Source organism: Varanus komodoensis, unplaced genomic scaffold (assembly GCF_004798865.1).
Source record: "Varanus komodoensis strain SLA01 unplaced genomic scaffold, ASM479886v1 scaffold18_3, whole genome shotgun sequence".
In the NCBI taxonomy this organism is placed as follows: Eukaryota; Metazoa; Chordata; class Lepidosauria; order Squamata; family Varanidae; genus Varanus; species Varanus komodoensis.
Genome location: NW_025335549.1, coordinates 11322091 through 11337927, shown reverse-complemented (window position 1 = coordinate 11337927; position 15837 = coordinate 11322091). Strand labels below are relative to the sequence as shown.

The following is a 15837-nucleotide window of genomic DNA, read 5'->3' as shown; positions in this document are numbered from 1 at the left end:
GTGGGATGAAGGAACTATAGAAGAGAATGTTGTTTCTGCTTGTGGTTTCTAAAAGCCAAACATACCATGCTGAAATACCGCAACATGTCACACTGTGTCTTGTAGTATCAGGTGAACCTGCCCGTTATAGATTAGAAACACTAGAAGTGGTGAATGAAGGCATGCCAGAAGGAGGATCAGAAATGTAGACACACATTTTCAGTCCAACAAACCTCAGTTCATTGGACTGGAATCAGTACTTAATGCCCTTAATGCCTGGTGAAGGGAGAAGGGAATGTGGATTTGCTCTGCAGCCAAAATTTGGTTGGGTGTATGATTGGGCCCATTGTGATTTACCCACCATCAACACACAAATATGAAATATTGTTATATATTGCTGAGCATAAATAATCCAGTAATTAAATGAACCCCTCCCCCCTTTAATAATTGCTAGGAAGCAATCACCATTCAATTAAAGAGTAATTACATGGTTATTTGTGCCCTGCAAAATTAGGTATTACTGAAATCAGTAACACAATCAATATTTTCACTACAACGGGACGTGGTCGTGATGGACCTTTCAACCTGTGTTGATTAAATTGTTATCAGACTGTTTCCTAGCTAAATCGCTACATGTTTATTTGTCTTGATTAATATGGAAATTTACATCTGATTCTAGCAAATTTGGAAGTACAGGCATGGCATTATTAGCAAGGTTACTTTTTCAGCTCTCTGCCTGTGAGCTACTTCTGAAAGTTTATATGCTTACAAAATTTTATAGTACCATGCAATAGTTCACTGGATTTTTCTGTCTACAAAGCATTCCAATGAAGTTCACATCAAATTTTACATCACACCAAACCATGGCTTGATTTGATTTTATATCACACCAAACCATAGTTCAGAACCTAAAACCATTGCTTGGGCTTCCAAACGTACAGGCAGCCATGGTCTAGATCTGTTTGTCAACTGTCTTTTTATAAAATATTCCCAGCGGCCATGATTTAGAACTTTTTGCTTACATTTATCTTCCATTTTTTCCAATGGACGATCCTAAGAAATAGGCCAACACATGGGTTCAAATGATGCTCTAACTAAAGGTGTTGAACCTCAGAGTCACGGACCCAGGTTCCTGAGCCCTGTTTGGTATCTCAGTAGTCCCCCAGATGGCAACACTCTCTTTCACTTAATGTCTAATCATTTAGTGGTTTCCACTGTGTAGCTTTTATTCTCTTCCTAGAAGGCTGGAATGCCTCTTCTAAGGCTTAATTGCTGGCAGTAAGAGCATTAAGATAAAGTATATTGATATTTGTAGTCCCAGTTCCCTTTTCCTTTAGTCCACCTCTCCACTCGACCTGTGGTTACCAAGAATTTCTCCAAAATTGAATTGGGTCCTTGGGCTGAAAGGACTCAGTTCTCTCATTTCGTGTGACCTCTTTGTGCGCAGTGGTGGCAATACAGAGTTACAAGCTTGAGAATGAGGCTCTGCTGATACGAGAAACCATTGATCTTGGCACCTGGGTGCTACAAGAGGCAGTATCTGCAAGCAGAGCATCATTCTGCAGTAAAATGTATTGATGTAAAGCAGGTTTGTACACCATGTGGTGCTGTATGGGATTCCCCAGAGTAAAGAGAAAAAATGTTCCTACTATGGAACTTGAAAATGTAATCTAAATAAAAAGGGGAAAGCCTAAAATAGTAAACCTAAGAACGATTTCCTGATGTGTATATGTCTGAGTCTTGAGACAGATGCACGGTAAAACAAATAGTATGCATGCATTTTGTGGAAGCAAGACTGATGAAATGGCACCTCTGTGGAATGAAACCTGAAGTTTCTGTCATTTAAACATTTAGTTTATATCCTTTTGATAAAGAGTGTTGCCACGGCAAACTTGATGGAGTGAAGTTTAACTTTCGTTCCTTTTCAAACAAGGGAAGTATTTCTTTAGGCAGGGAGTCAGTTTTGTGATAGACCTTTCATTTGTTGTTGCTGGTTGGTTGTATAATGGAAAGTTTGTCCAAAAGGTCTCTTGCTCATCTGGGGATAATGGGTTCCTATTGAGTTTAAGAAAGAAGCAGAAAGCTGGAAAGGGTTCAGAGGAAGGCAACAAGGATGATCTGGAGACTGGAAACAAAACCCTGTGAGGAGAAATAGAAAGGAATGGGCATGTTTAGCTTCATAGAATAGAAGAGTTGGAAGGGGCCTTGAAGGTCATCAAGTCCAACACCCTGCTGTTACAGGACACCATGTTACACTGTCCCACTCAGATGGCTGTCCAGTTTCTTTTTGAATGTCTGTAGTGTGGGAGAGCCACCACCTCTCCAGGCAGCTGGTTCTACTGCTGTATTGCTCTGACAGCGAGGAAGCTTTTCCTGATGTGCAGCCTGAATCTGGGTTGCCACAGCTTGAACTTTGAGAAAAGAAGACTGAGGGGAGATATGATAGCAGTTTTCAAGTACTTGAAAGGCTGTCACAAAGAGGAAGGCTAGGATCTCTTCTCAATCATTCCAGAGTGCAGTACACAGAATAATGGGCTCAGGCTACAGGAAGCCAGGTTCTGATTGGATGTCAGGAAAAACTTCCTGACTCTTAGAGCAATACAATGGTACTGGTTACCTGGAGAGGTTGTTGGCTCTCCCACACTGGAGGCATTCAAGATGCAACTGGACAGCCATCTGAGAGGACTTGAAGTTCTGCATTGAGCAAGGGGTTGGGCCCAATGGCCTTCTGGACCCCTTCCAAGGATTCTATGACTAGTATCCTCTGAGTTTGGAGGGTTTCAGGTAGCCACGTTTGATGGCGCCCTTAGTTAATTAAATCAAATTAGTCAATTAAATCTGCATATGAACAAACTAATACTGAAGAAATGAGCACGTGTTGCAAGCATTCAGATGATGTATAACATTCACGTCACACCCCATACCTTAGAAAATGCATTCCCATACGGTTTTTGTATGTTTTCTTTTAAATAATACTATATTTAGTAAATGGGTTGCCCAGTTAATTTTGGAGCACTTTCTTCATCATCCAGAAGGTTTTTCATTGAACCAGGTGCTCTACCTAAGTAACAGTCTGGGCATAGTAGGTACATTTGTTCTTTTGGCCTGCCTCTTTCCCAAGCACCCAAGGCACCTTATGGCAGAACATCAAAAATATAACACTATGCACAAATCTCTAATGCAAAGCTTAGGACCAGTTACAAGAGAAGACTAATCTTCATGAAAATGAGAATCAACACAAGTAATATGGGGTATTATCCAGTTAGCCCAGGGGTCTCAAACTCAACTCAACTGGGGGCTGCTGGAAGGAGAGTCTGGGTGAGGCTGGGCCACATCAAGTATTCCACCACTGCTGTAGTGGTAGGCCGCTCATCCTGCGGCTGGCCCGGGCCCACCGGCGCTTTGAAGGCTGCAGGGTCCCCCCCCCCCATGCCCCGCCTGTCCTGGCAATTGGCCCGCGGGCCGCGAGTTTGAGACCCCTGAGTTAGTCCATCTCATTGACAGAGCATTTTTCACTAGGAGAACGGAATAATTCCTAACCCACCCTGCAGGTTCTACCCCATACCTTCAGAGTTGTCTTGGAAGGTTGGGAATTTTCTGGAGCAGATTTGTGGGAGACAAACAGGTGAGGAAAAGAGGGGAACATCCCACTGTGTGAACATGCAGTGATGGTTTTCACACAATAGCCATAAAAAAGCCAAATGAGACCTTCCGCAGAGATCCTTAATAATGTGTATACTAACCTTCTCACGGAGAACAGGAAATGGACTGCAAGAGCCTCTCTTGGGAAGTAGTTCCAGAAGACAAATGCTGTACTTGAGAAGACTTTAATCTTCATACCTGACAGTTGGTCCAGAAGAATGATACGGCTGATGGAGTTTGGAAGCCAATATGGAGACCAGTATTCTGAACAGGATTACACTCTCTCGAGCATCCATCAGGACAGCCAACAGTTTCACTCTCAACACCAGAGCAAATCTCAGATTGAAAAAGATCTTGGAAATCTGTATCTTCCAGATGCATTTTTAGTTTAACCCCAGAATGGCAGACCACTGTCTTAGGGTGGTTTTAATCAACAGTGACTTTGCCACTCCGTGCTTTTGAAGAAGAAGGTGTGACTTCCTCTCTTAAAGAGGATGGTACCACTTCCTGAATAGTACCATCCTGCCTCCTATTGTTTGATAAGCCATTCTGTTTCCCAACTCTTAGCTGGGCAGACCAGAGCAAGCTGCCCCAGCTGGTGTAGCAACTCTGGGAATCAAGCAGCCAAGCTCCCAGGGAGCGAATGATCAGAGAGAGTGCACAGGGAGGGCTAGCAGGTGGCAGACTTCAGTGTGGGAGGTCCCTAACCTTTTTTTTACTCCCCTCCCGAGTTCCCCCCCCCTTTGTTTTATTTCTCGTAACCCCCTCCCATTTACTGGTAGGACTGTGTTGTCAATCTTCGGGGAAGGAAGGAGAAAGCACCGGTTGTTACAACAGGCACAAAGGTGGCTGACTGAGAAGACTTCCCAGTGACGGTGACCTGCAGCATTTGTGAAAGTTTCTCTTCTTGCCTGAGATCAACATGCCTTGCACATGCAACAAGTGTGAGCCCGTAGCCCTGTCTGAAGGAAAGGTGAGCGCGCTAGAGCAGCGAGTGTCCACCCTCGAGAGAATAAGAGAAGGTGAAGAGCTTTTGGAAGAGTGGTGGAACTGCAGCCGTTAAGATAGTACAGAAGTTAGGAGTGCAGCGGCAGGCTGAGGCAAAAGGAAAATTGTGAGAGAAGGGAAAATGTGGAGGAAACTCCCTGGGAAAAGTGTGACAGGTGCAGGAGAATTAGAAGAACTCTCCAGGACACTCCACAAATCTTCCAAGTGAATGTCTGCTCAGCCACCCATAGTTGCCCAAAAGCGTCCTGCTCCCTGAAATGATGCTACGCATTTCTCTTGCTGCTGCTTATGCCAGAAACTGCGCTATCGGTTCCCTTCGTTTCCTTCCCGCCCTACAAAACCTAACTTTTCTGGAAAGATACTGGGCCCCTTAATACACCTAGAACCTTGAGGCCATGGGCCAAACGTGGCCTAGCAAGCAGTCCCAATCTGGTCTTTCAGGTGGCCATGACTCCACTCTCTGCCTTTACTTATTTTCCCCAATTGCTTAACTGTCCGATGGTTTTCTGAAAGTCTGAAGTGCCTCTGTGTGGACCGAATACCAGGCTTGATGGCTTTTCTTAAGTTCTTTTATGGATTCCTGATATGTAACCAGTTCCCACCAGTCTGTGAGGAAGGGAAACTGGCTGAGAAGTCAAAAAAATGAATTGCTGTAGTCGCTTGGGGAACAGACTGTATGGTATATTGCTCTTTAAAAGATCTCAGAAGTGGACGGGAGCAGAAGGGGAGTAGGAGGATGGTCCCCTCTAGAAAAGCTGCCCAAGTTTCCTTCCAGGGTGTGCGCCTGAGCTTGGCCATGATGCCATGGTTGTAGTTGAACCCTGAGTGCATTGTACAGAAGGCAGTCACAAAAATAGGTTCTGCAGTAGATTAGCTCCAATGTTTGTTGAGATGCACCTTCTTCATGCAATCTTCCAGGCTGGAATTTCTTCTCAGTTCATTTGTGTACCCAGAAAAAGTTAGAAGGGCCAGCTGGTTCGCAACCCACTCCTCCCATCCGCTCAGTGGGAAACCATCAGGCAGTCAGTAGTTGGCGGAAAGCTAGTGGGAAAGGGCACGGCTTCTGGGGATGGTTTGAGGGCTGGATTGCAACCCAAGGTCTTGCCCCTCCTGGGAATAAAAGGGGTGGTTGTTCTTGATGCACATTCTAAGGCCAGGCAGATTCGGAGTTGTCAGATGAGGAGGCACGCTGGGAACCAGAAATGGAAGAAGCAGAGGGACTTACCTCAAGGGCACCCTCCCCAGATCAAGTGGACATTGAGAATAGCCAGGGTTTACTGCTACAAAGAAGGGGGCATGGGAGGAGGACTTCTGCAGCCAGCCGAGCCTGGCATGACTCTTGGTCCCACAAGGTGATGGTAGAAGAGATGGACCAACCAACTAGAGGGGCAGTGGACAGAGAGAAAGCTTGCCTGTCTCCAAAAAAGGACATCCCAGAGGGAGAGGTCCCAGGGGGAGTGAGAAGGAGGATGCTCGGAAGTAGTTGCTAGATTGGGTCCAATGAACTGTACATGCTCAGACTCATTCTTGGTTGGTTGTGGCTTACAGGACGTGCATTAGAGAATAAAGAGCTTTTGCCAAAGAATAGTCTGTGGTTTGTAAGTTCAAAGGGGGATAATGAGGCTCAGAACAGCACCCTTGGGATGGGTATGTTGCCTTGTTTTTGCTCTCAGAGATTATTTTTTGCAATTATTCCTCTCCTTGGCAAACATTTAGAAAAGCAGATAATCCACTGCTGTGTGAGGACATGGTGGCAGGGTTCCTGGATAATCAGAACAGCAAGAGTTAAAATCTTGGAGAAGGCTTGGAGTACGACCAAGGCCTTATGCCACCATTCAGGGCCCTAAAAATCAATGCAAAGTGCATTACTATGCAAATCCTTTTGACAAAGGAGCACTTAAAGTTTATTTTCACTTTTGTTTCAACAGTTCACGACCAGGGAGGCCCCCCAAGCGATCTCTGGGGGTTGCGATACAAGAGAACACACGTCTCCTGCCCCACGGAATGCCGGGCCTGTTATCACAAGGACTTATCTCCCCAACAGGTAATAAAATCCATCGGATGATTGGCTGTGTTTCTTCATACTCCATAGCAGTTGAAATAAACTAATATTGATCTAACTGCCTTGTCCTTCAGGGCTTTTCAAGCTTTACCAGAGGTTATGTTATCGGATTTTTTGAGCATTCATGACCTCCCCCCGCCCCCCCACCACGCAGTGTTGCTGTGCTGACTAAAACCTAATGGATTTGCGATTTAGTTCTTCATTAATCGTAATTTCCTTAAAGGGAAAGTGCCATTAGATGCTTGGCTATATGATGCTGGGGGAAACGGAGAGGGCTGGTAGGCAAGCATTCTCTCTCTGAATGACCGGTACCCGCGAGCCGGCCTTCTTCCCATACGGAGGCTCTCAGTGGGAACTAGCAGAGAGAACGTTCTGAGCTCTTTCGTATCCGACAGTGATGGGGTTGTGAAAGTTGGGGTGGGGGCAGAAATGAGGCATTGCCTGTAAGAGAAGTGGCCCTGATGGCCACAGCTTATAAATGATCGCTGGTTACAGCCCACAGAAGCCAACCTTGTATAAGTCCAGGATTTGGGCGTTTCTTTATTGAACTTGTTTGGAAGCTGCCCAATAGCGTCACGCTGTCCAGGTGGCCATTACAATAAAAGTACTGAAGCAGCATCAATAATATGATACAGTTAAAATATCATAATAAATAAACAGGATAAAGTTGCATATATGTACTCAAATAAAATAAAACTTGTATGTATAAAATAAAACTCACTCTATATATATAATATACAATATAATTCATAATATGTTATAATATATTATATCATATATAATAATGTGTTATATTTTATATTTACAATATATAAAATATATAATTTTATATTTCAAATATAAAATTATTAATATAAAATTCCATATATATAAATATATATGAGTGCAAATTCATAGAAATGATCTAAGTGGTGTCATCGGTGTGCCAAAAGAGGAACATTTTTGTCAGGCGCAGAAAGCTCAGCAAGGTAGGCACCTGACAATTCCCTGATGGTAGAGTGTTCCGTAACGGGGGTGCCACCACCGAAAAGACTCTCCAACATGGGAAGCTGACTGGTACTGAGTCTGACCGCTGTTTCATCGAGCCCAGTCATGGGAACGCTGGGATTTGACTCCAGGGCCCATTTTGGTAGGAGGCACATGGCCTGCCACTGAGCTTCCCCTGCTGCAGGAAGGCTGAGCAGCCGCGACTCATCATGTCGGTTGATGTGCCCCCTGGTCTTGGAGCCACCTGAGTCTCAACCATACAGATGGGCTTCTTCTGCAAACGTCCATGCCAGTCCGCACTGCAAGCTTGTAGCACTTCTTCAGGATCCCTTATGGCAAGCGTGAGCATTTTCCTTGATTTTGAGGGCCCCACTTCATTCCAGATAAGCGCTCACAGTGCCACAATCCAGTGATGGGCAAAGGCAAAAATGCCACCGGACAAATGCCAGCAGGGCCTGCATTGAACTCATGGCAGCAGAGAGCAAAGGCAGTGAAACGATATAGCCAACTGCAGCTTATACTCCATGCCTTGTCAATGCACCGATGAACCACATAGGCAGGTAACATTTCTTCCCAGCCTTCTCATGCAGCAGCTCGCCTCACTCCCATAGCAAAGAAAGCACACTGAATATAAGATGGAAGGTGGGGAAGTCCGACAAGGCTGCAAGAAACGAGGACTTGGATAGCTCCAGATGGGGCCTGCGGATCTCAGTTCTTTCCTGTTGGAGCAATAGGAGGATGTTGTCTCAGCGCAGAGCTAAAGGCCTTAGGTCAGTTACTGCTGAGACCTATAGCTCCATATGGGAGAAATGCCGATTTTTCACTGGTTTCTGTTCTGTTTTTATGTTCTGTGCAAAAGTTTGGAAAACAGTTTTTAAAAAGAATGGCCCAGAAGTCCACAGAACCTATACAGCTTGAGAAGAACCAGTCTGCTGCTGAATCCGTGGCTTAGAAATTCACACTTAATCCATTGCAGATCCTTGCAAGATCTCTAGTAAGAACTTTATGTAAAAATATTCAGGCAATTGGGCCCCGCTCCCTTTGCATTGTGACCAACCGCTCCCACTCCTGTAATGTGGCTCCGAATAACCATCTGGAAATGGTATTCAGCTGGAAGAGGTTCAGTGCCCTGAAAGTATATTTTTGGATACAACACAAAAATGAAGCCCCTTCACACGGCGGCCACAACATGTCAAGTTGCCTCTTCTGGCCCTCCCAAACCTGCTGCCCAGCAACTGTGTTGGCCTGCAATTTCCATTGTTCCCAGCCAGCATGAAGGGCACCATGGTGGGGAAGATGAGTATTCAGACACAAAAGCATCTATTAACACGTGAAGCAGAGTGTACATTGGAATGCTTGCTTTCCTCTCCCTCTGCACAGAGGAAGTGAAGAGTTGTAAATAGTGACAATTTTGTGGCAAATTGCTTTGATGTATATGGCTAATAAATTAATAGGATTAAGTTAATGAGCAGCACAAGTGTTGCCAGATTCTACCGAGTGCAGCGTTTTGATTCCCGTGCTCTGCAGTTGCATCCCTGCCTTCCCCCTGTGGTGCAAGGACCGCTGCTACCCACGCACTGTCACTGTGATAAATGGCAGATCCCACAGTACCGTGCCTTCCATCTGGTGTGCCCTCAAAGTAAACCAAAATCAGAACGCTTTTATATAGATCGCAGGCTGATGAGCAATGCCTTACAGGGATGGGAGGAAAACTAGGTTCTGCATTTATTTGACTTGTCGCCTGAAAATTAAAAAAAGAAAAAGAAAAAGCCCAAATGCAGTATGTGGGACTGCAAACTGTCAACATATTTAAATTGACCAGCTAAATCAGAGAGGCCGACATTTGGTTTGTGGAATGGCTGCTTAAAGACACACACTTTTCGTTTTTAGGTATTTTTATTGTTTTGCTTGGTTACAGCATCTATTTTCTCCCAAGCCTTTCACCCCTGCCTCTCTTACTTTTTAATTGTTTACATTTTGATTGTCTCTTCACCATCATCTAATCTCTCAATTCCAAACCTGTAGGCAGGGTTTGTTCTTTTTAGCAGATTTGCTGTACGGGATCAATTTCTCGAGATTTTTTCCCTTAAGAATAACAATTAATATTATTAACAGACTATCCATGTCACCCACTTTGATAACTGCTACCTGCATGGCAAAGACCAAGTCTATATATTCTAACGAAGGAGTACTAAACCTACTCTTTATTGTAGAAGGTCGACCTCTTCCTTTTAGGCATGCAAACTTGATGGTGGCTGGCAGGGGAATGCTGGGAATTGTAGGCCCCTTCTCTGCTAAACATGCTTAGGATTGCATCTTAACTTCCAGCCATACATTGACTTTGGTAGTGCCAGTTTTACGGTGAAAGGTGGAACACCCTTTTTCTCTTTGCCACCGCACAGGCGAGGCATCGTACAACACCAGTGCTTCACCTGCTGGTCATGATTCACGCGCTCAAAAAGTATGTGGCTCTAGCAGGATCTGACATAAATCCATACCAGTCCAGAGGGAGCAGAATAGGGCAAGGGGAGAGGAATGTGGTTTATAAAATGAGGCACAGTTGTGTGGGAAGTGAGTAGAAAGAACTTGCAGGAGATTTAGCACTTGGGATGGACAGATCCAATATTTGCAATATTTGGCATTCTCTCGAGTGTTCATTCTTAAGTCCATCTCTTCCTGCTTCTGAATTAATATTCGATTAAGCACAAACAACATCTGCATAAAGATTTACATTGAAACATGCATTTTTCAACACGTTCCCTTTAAATATATATTTTGAAATATACATTTATCAATATGATACATTTTCATGAGCTGGGATCCTCATTGTACCATTTGAAGAGGTATAGATGTATAATAAATTTCTTATCGCTTGCAAAACAGGCAAGCACGACCTGTTTGAATCACCAATCATAAGCATAAGCACATACACACCAAAAATATTTGCCAGTTGCCAAACATGTACACACATTCAATTTATGAAACTTTCCCAGTTTGACTTTTCAGAAATTTCTGGATTTGAACAAATTGCTCCCATAGATTGAATCAGGCCTGTATTGGTCCCTGGATGAAAGTTGGACAAATTTGCACAAATTTCAGTTTCGATCACTGATTGAGTTGTGCACTTTTCCTGTTTGCACAGAGTGAGTAGTGGGCACGGGATGAAAGGCAGAGATGTTTGGCGAACCCTCGTGATTTCAAACTTCTCTGGTTCATCAGTTCCCAGACCTTCCAGACAGATTGGTCTGCATCTCCCTCCAGCCCCAACCAACATGTCCAAAGTTCAGCAAGAATGTACTCCAAGGCACCCGGAACCCAGGTCACGGGTGGCTGCAGTGAAAGAGGGACTGACAAGAAAGACAGGTCAATGTGAAGCATGGCCAACAGCCATTACAGTACCATTTCATTTTATGAAAGGACATAAGGAAATTATGGGTCAATCAAGTTTTAATGCATCAGCCACCATGATTTCTTATGATTTCAAGGCAGTTGTAATCCTGCTTGCCTGCAGTTACTGTACTGGGTTTTGGTTCTTCATAAAGGATTGCCTTGATCTCTCTAGTGAAACATAAAAGAGAGTCATGTATTACAATAATAATCTTAAGTGGTAACAGCAGCTCTTAGAATTGCTTGACTGATAGTGATGCCCCTTTAGTCTGTAAAACTAAGAGAAATAATGCAGGTTGTTATTTGCTTCTGACACAAGAAAAGTAAGCCATCATGCTCCTTAAGATGTACAGAATCCCAAATTAGATAAATATTTACTTTATGGTGCAGCATTTACTGTTAGGTTTGTGATAATTTGCTGCTGTTTCGACAAGCTGCAAATAAGAAGTTGGTCTAACAATCCATAAAGATGCAATAAATTAGATTAGAACTACTTCCTGAGCAAATAATTATTCCACATATTTATGAATTGTGGGGGGGTTTGTAGTTTGCATCAAAGGCATTTATTTTCTTGGTCAAAATTAAGTAACGAGAAGACTGCTCTTTTGTTGTTTTTGTGGGGGTGGTGGAAGGGTCGGTTATCTGGTCCTTTTTAGAAGCTAGAAATAATGCTGGAATAAGATTTTTGAGACTGTAGAAAAAAATGGCTGGTTTCCTAATCTACCATCAGGCAATCCAGTGGGAATACCTGAACATTGCTGAATTTGGGGCAAAAGCAAAGCTTTGGATGCTCCTGTTACCCCTTCTCTGAGGTTGGTTTTGCAACCTTGGAGAAGCAGCCAGTCTTATTCTTTGCATGCCAGCTGCAAGGAGGAGGCGGACTCAAATGCAGATCCCTATCCCTAAAGTCAGAGCTCTGTTTCCAGCCTTGAAGAAGGAGATCCAAAGAATCCTATGGCCCCCTTGATGCTGCCCAGAGACCATAGCATCACTCTGCTCACCTTCTCTAGCTCCATGATACATTTTCTTCCTTCCCTTCTTTCAGAAAACATATCCTGCCTGCCTCCCCAGAAAAACGAATCCAAGACTAAACTAGATGAAAACTGGATTAGATTAAAAGCCCTCTGCCCATTCTGAGTCCTGTCACACACGGGGCAAGAGAAATGATGGAAGCCTGCTTCACGTCTGCTATTGATAACTAGACCGGCTTCTCAGATAGGGCTGAGCTAAAGCCACTCACAAATCATGTGTGTCTCCTGCAACCATCACTGTCCCTTGGCGGTTGTATTTCACAAAAGGTGTTGAACAGTTCTGCTCCTTCCTGAAGGTTTCTTTAAAAAATCTCCTGTGCTTTCGCCCCCAGTTGCGGTGTCTTCCTCTGGTCGGTTCTGCTTGGCTATATGGCACTGCTTTCAAATTCCATCCATCTCGTGATTGCTTTTTGGGTGGAATCACCAATATGCTGGAAGGACAACCTGAAGGTCCGTGGTAGGTAATTCTCCCCCTGCTGGCCTGTGCTGGCAGCAACAAGCACTTGTGCAGTGTCGGTTGTGTACTGTTGGTACACCACCACAGCCTGCCCGTTGTGTATTTAGGGGAGCATTTCTACCCTGGTGACATTTATAGTTTCTACCCAAAAATAAAATCTGAGGACTCTGTATCACTGTTGCAGTGAAAATATGCCTGTTGGATGTTGAATTTAACCGAAGGAGATTAGATATATATATATGGATGTTTCCATGCTAAATTCATGGCAATTGAATGTTGTTATTAATTTTCTCCCAGCTAGAAATCTGCTCCCTCGAACTGCAGAATATGACATCTGATTTTGAAAAACAAGTAAGATGTAGGTTGTGAAACATGCCTACAGGCGTCAGTGACAGAAATCAGAGCTGTTATCAAAATATAATGCATGCAATGCTTGATTGTTTTTTATTATAACAAGCTGAGTTACAATAATGGAAATATTGTTCAGAAAAATGGCCTCGAAAAGCGGAGTAACCTCCTCTAAAAGAAAATGAGAGTTCTCTTTCTAGCATTCTTTAGTATGTTGAAAGGGTATTTTGACACTGACTTAATAAATTAAGCAAGGTCACCTTTTCATTTTATTAGCAGATTAGTTTGCGAGATCATGGACTTTGATTCTGGAAAACATGGCTAAACCACACTGGACCATGTGTCAGTAGAAATTAGGTGGAAACAATAATAAATCCATTTGAGGCAGCTTAAACTTCATGTTGTAGCTGTTATTGCTAGCAGAGGATGAGTGTCAAGAATGGAGAAGGTGCTTCAGTCAGTGATCATGTAATTTTGGGGTTCGTTTAATAGTCCTTTCAGTTAACAATATCAAGCAGAATTTTTTTTTAAGTAAGCCTCTTATCTCACCTGCACCTGTGTTTGTGCTGTGCCCCCCTCCATTTTTTACAATTCTCATTTAATTTGATAAAAGAGAAATTGCTTTTGAAAAGAAATACCAAGTAGAAGACAATTTCTCAGAAATTCTCATGGGTTTGGATTTCTTGGGCTTACTTAGAAGGCCAAGGGGTGCACAGGTTTTAAACTGGATGAGCAGACTCCCTGGCAGCCACTGACCTCCTTGTCTTCCTCTTCTGAGGAATGTGAAAAAGACATGCTAGGTCAGGCCAAGTGGCCAGGCAGTGGAGCACTGGGTTTTCACAGTGGCCAGCCCATTGCCCACTGTAGCATCGTCCAGGTAGCATTCAGCCATCAGGGGACCAGCAGGTATTCACATATAATGCCGGTCCTCTATTGCTTACACTGGCTGCCAGTTGAAGTCCAGGGCCAATTTTAGGTGCTGGTGATGACCTATAAAGCCCTAAACGGCTTGGGTCCTGGATACCTAAAGGAGCGCCTTCTTCCCTATGTGCCCTCCTGCCTCTCCTCCTCCAGGAGCCATCCTTTCAAGCCATCCTTGAAAGAGATCAGGAGGGTGGCTATCCAGAGGAGGGCCTTCTCTGCGGTGGCACCCCAACTGTGGAACACGCTCCCCAGAGAAGTTCGCTTGGCACCGACACTTTTTCCTTTCGGCGCCAGGTGAAATCCTTTTTATTCACCCACTATTTTAATTGTTAAATTGTTTTAATTTGTGGTTTTACACTGAACCTTGGATGCTGTGCTGTGCTTACTCTTACTTCTATTTTTATTCTATTTTATTAATGTTGTGGTAAACCATCCCGAGATGTCTGTGATGGGACAGTACAGAAAAGTTTTAAATAAATAAAAAAATAGTCCCTGATCGCCTTCTTCTCCATGAATTATCCCAGTCCCCTTTTCAAGCCATACAAGGCAGTTGACCATCACTGCATCTTGTGGAAGCTAGTTCCATGGTTGAACCATGTGTCCTCTAAAGAAATCCTTCCTGCAATCAGCCCTGAATCTCCCACCAATCAGCTTCATCAGGTGATCCTGGATTCCAGCATTTTGGGAGGGGGATACAAATGTAAACCTGGGTAAAGATGTCATAATTTCTCCTACAGCTTTTTCAGATCAAGAAGAGTAGGCAGAGAGGTGTGTAATATAAAAGGAAAAAAACACAGCATGCTCATCCACTGCACATTAAATTAGTAAACTAAAAACATTGCAGGCAATTAATTATACAACACCCTAAGAATGAGGTAGAACAATGGGAGCTGCTTTGAAAAGAGGAGAAAATTTACAGGAAAGTGGAGGCTTGGAAACTTACAGGAACTGATCGATTGATAACATTTCTAGGCAATGAGCAAACATTTAAAACAATAATACCTTAAAACAAAATGTTGAAAAATTAACTATATAATACACAAAGTAATGCAGAAGGTATGTCTTGGTATCTTTTCTGAAAATCAAGGAAGTGACAGCATTCTTAGTTGTTGGGGGGCCTTGCACAGTTTGGGAACACCCCAAGGAGAGGACTTTGAGAGAAGCCCAGCAACCCTTTTCCTGAAAGAGGGTCGGCCTTTTCCAACCCTCTGCTCAGGGCAGGGAATTCAGATCCAGAGCATCTCAGAGGACAGTCCTGTCTCTGCTTGAAGAAGAGGAAGAACCGCTCTTCTTTGGAACTGGTTCTAATACTGAGCTACTTCTACCATCGAGAAGTTTCTGATGTTCATTCAGAATCTACTTGAGCCCACTGGATCCAGTCCTAACATTGGAGGCAGAAGAAAGCAAGTATTTGCCCTCTTTTATGGGACAACCATTTACTTCTCTAAAGGGTGCTTTGGAGCCCTGCGTCTTCTTCTCTCCATAGCAATTCCCTTCAAGGTTTCCTCTTGGACTTTAGGTAGACAGGTAGGAAAATAGGTGGATGGATGGATGGATGGATGGATGGACAGTCTCCAACCTTCATGGCCTGTGGGAAAATCTTGGAATTTTGGCAGAGTATTGTGGCTCTTGCAAGTCGGCTGCCATGGGAGAGCTTCCCCACTCATAAAACTGCTGTCGAAGTGGTCATAGGTGCTCAGAAAACACTCATTTCCCTGAAGGCAAACTGGTGAGAGAAAAAGAAAAGTAAGTTGCCAAATAACCCAAGTCCACTGTGGAGCTCCAAAGCACAACACAACTCTTTTGTTAAAGGTAGCTCTGGAGGGCAAAACATGCCAGTCACTAAGTTGTTCTGTATTTCTTGGTTTTTTTTTATTTTAAATTAAGAAATACAATTATGTGTGGAGGGGCAGAGAACTTGGTGGTACCTGCAGGCACATTGCTGTCCTTGGATGTTAGACTACAGAGATGGCAGGATGGGCTGTATTGATGGACGGGGCAGAGTCTCCCAT

The 15837-nt window shown here is 43.8% G+C and overlaps 1 protein-coding gene across 1 annotated transcript in view; it reads left to right on the top strand.

The window, feature by feature from the left end:
- Window positions 1–15837, top strand: part of DACH2 (dachshund family transcription factor 2) — a 265678-nt gene that overhangs the window by 123847 nt on the left and 125994 nt on the right. Inside the window, exon 3 of the mRNA XM_044427377.1 lies at window positions 6558–6673. Coding sequence (XP_044283312.1) covers window positions 6558–6673 — 116 coding nt within the window. The remainder of the gene's footprint in view (window positions 1–6557; window positions 6674–15837) is intronic.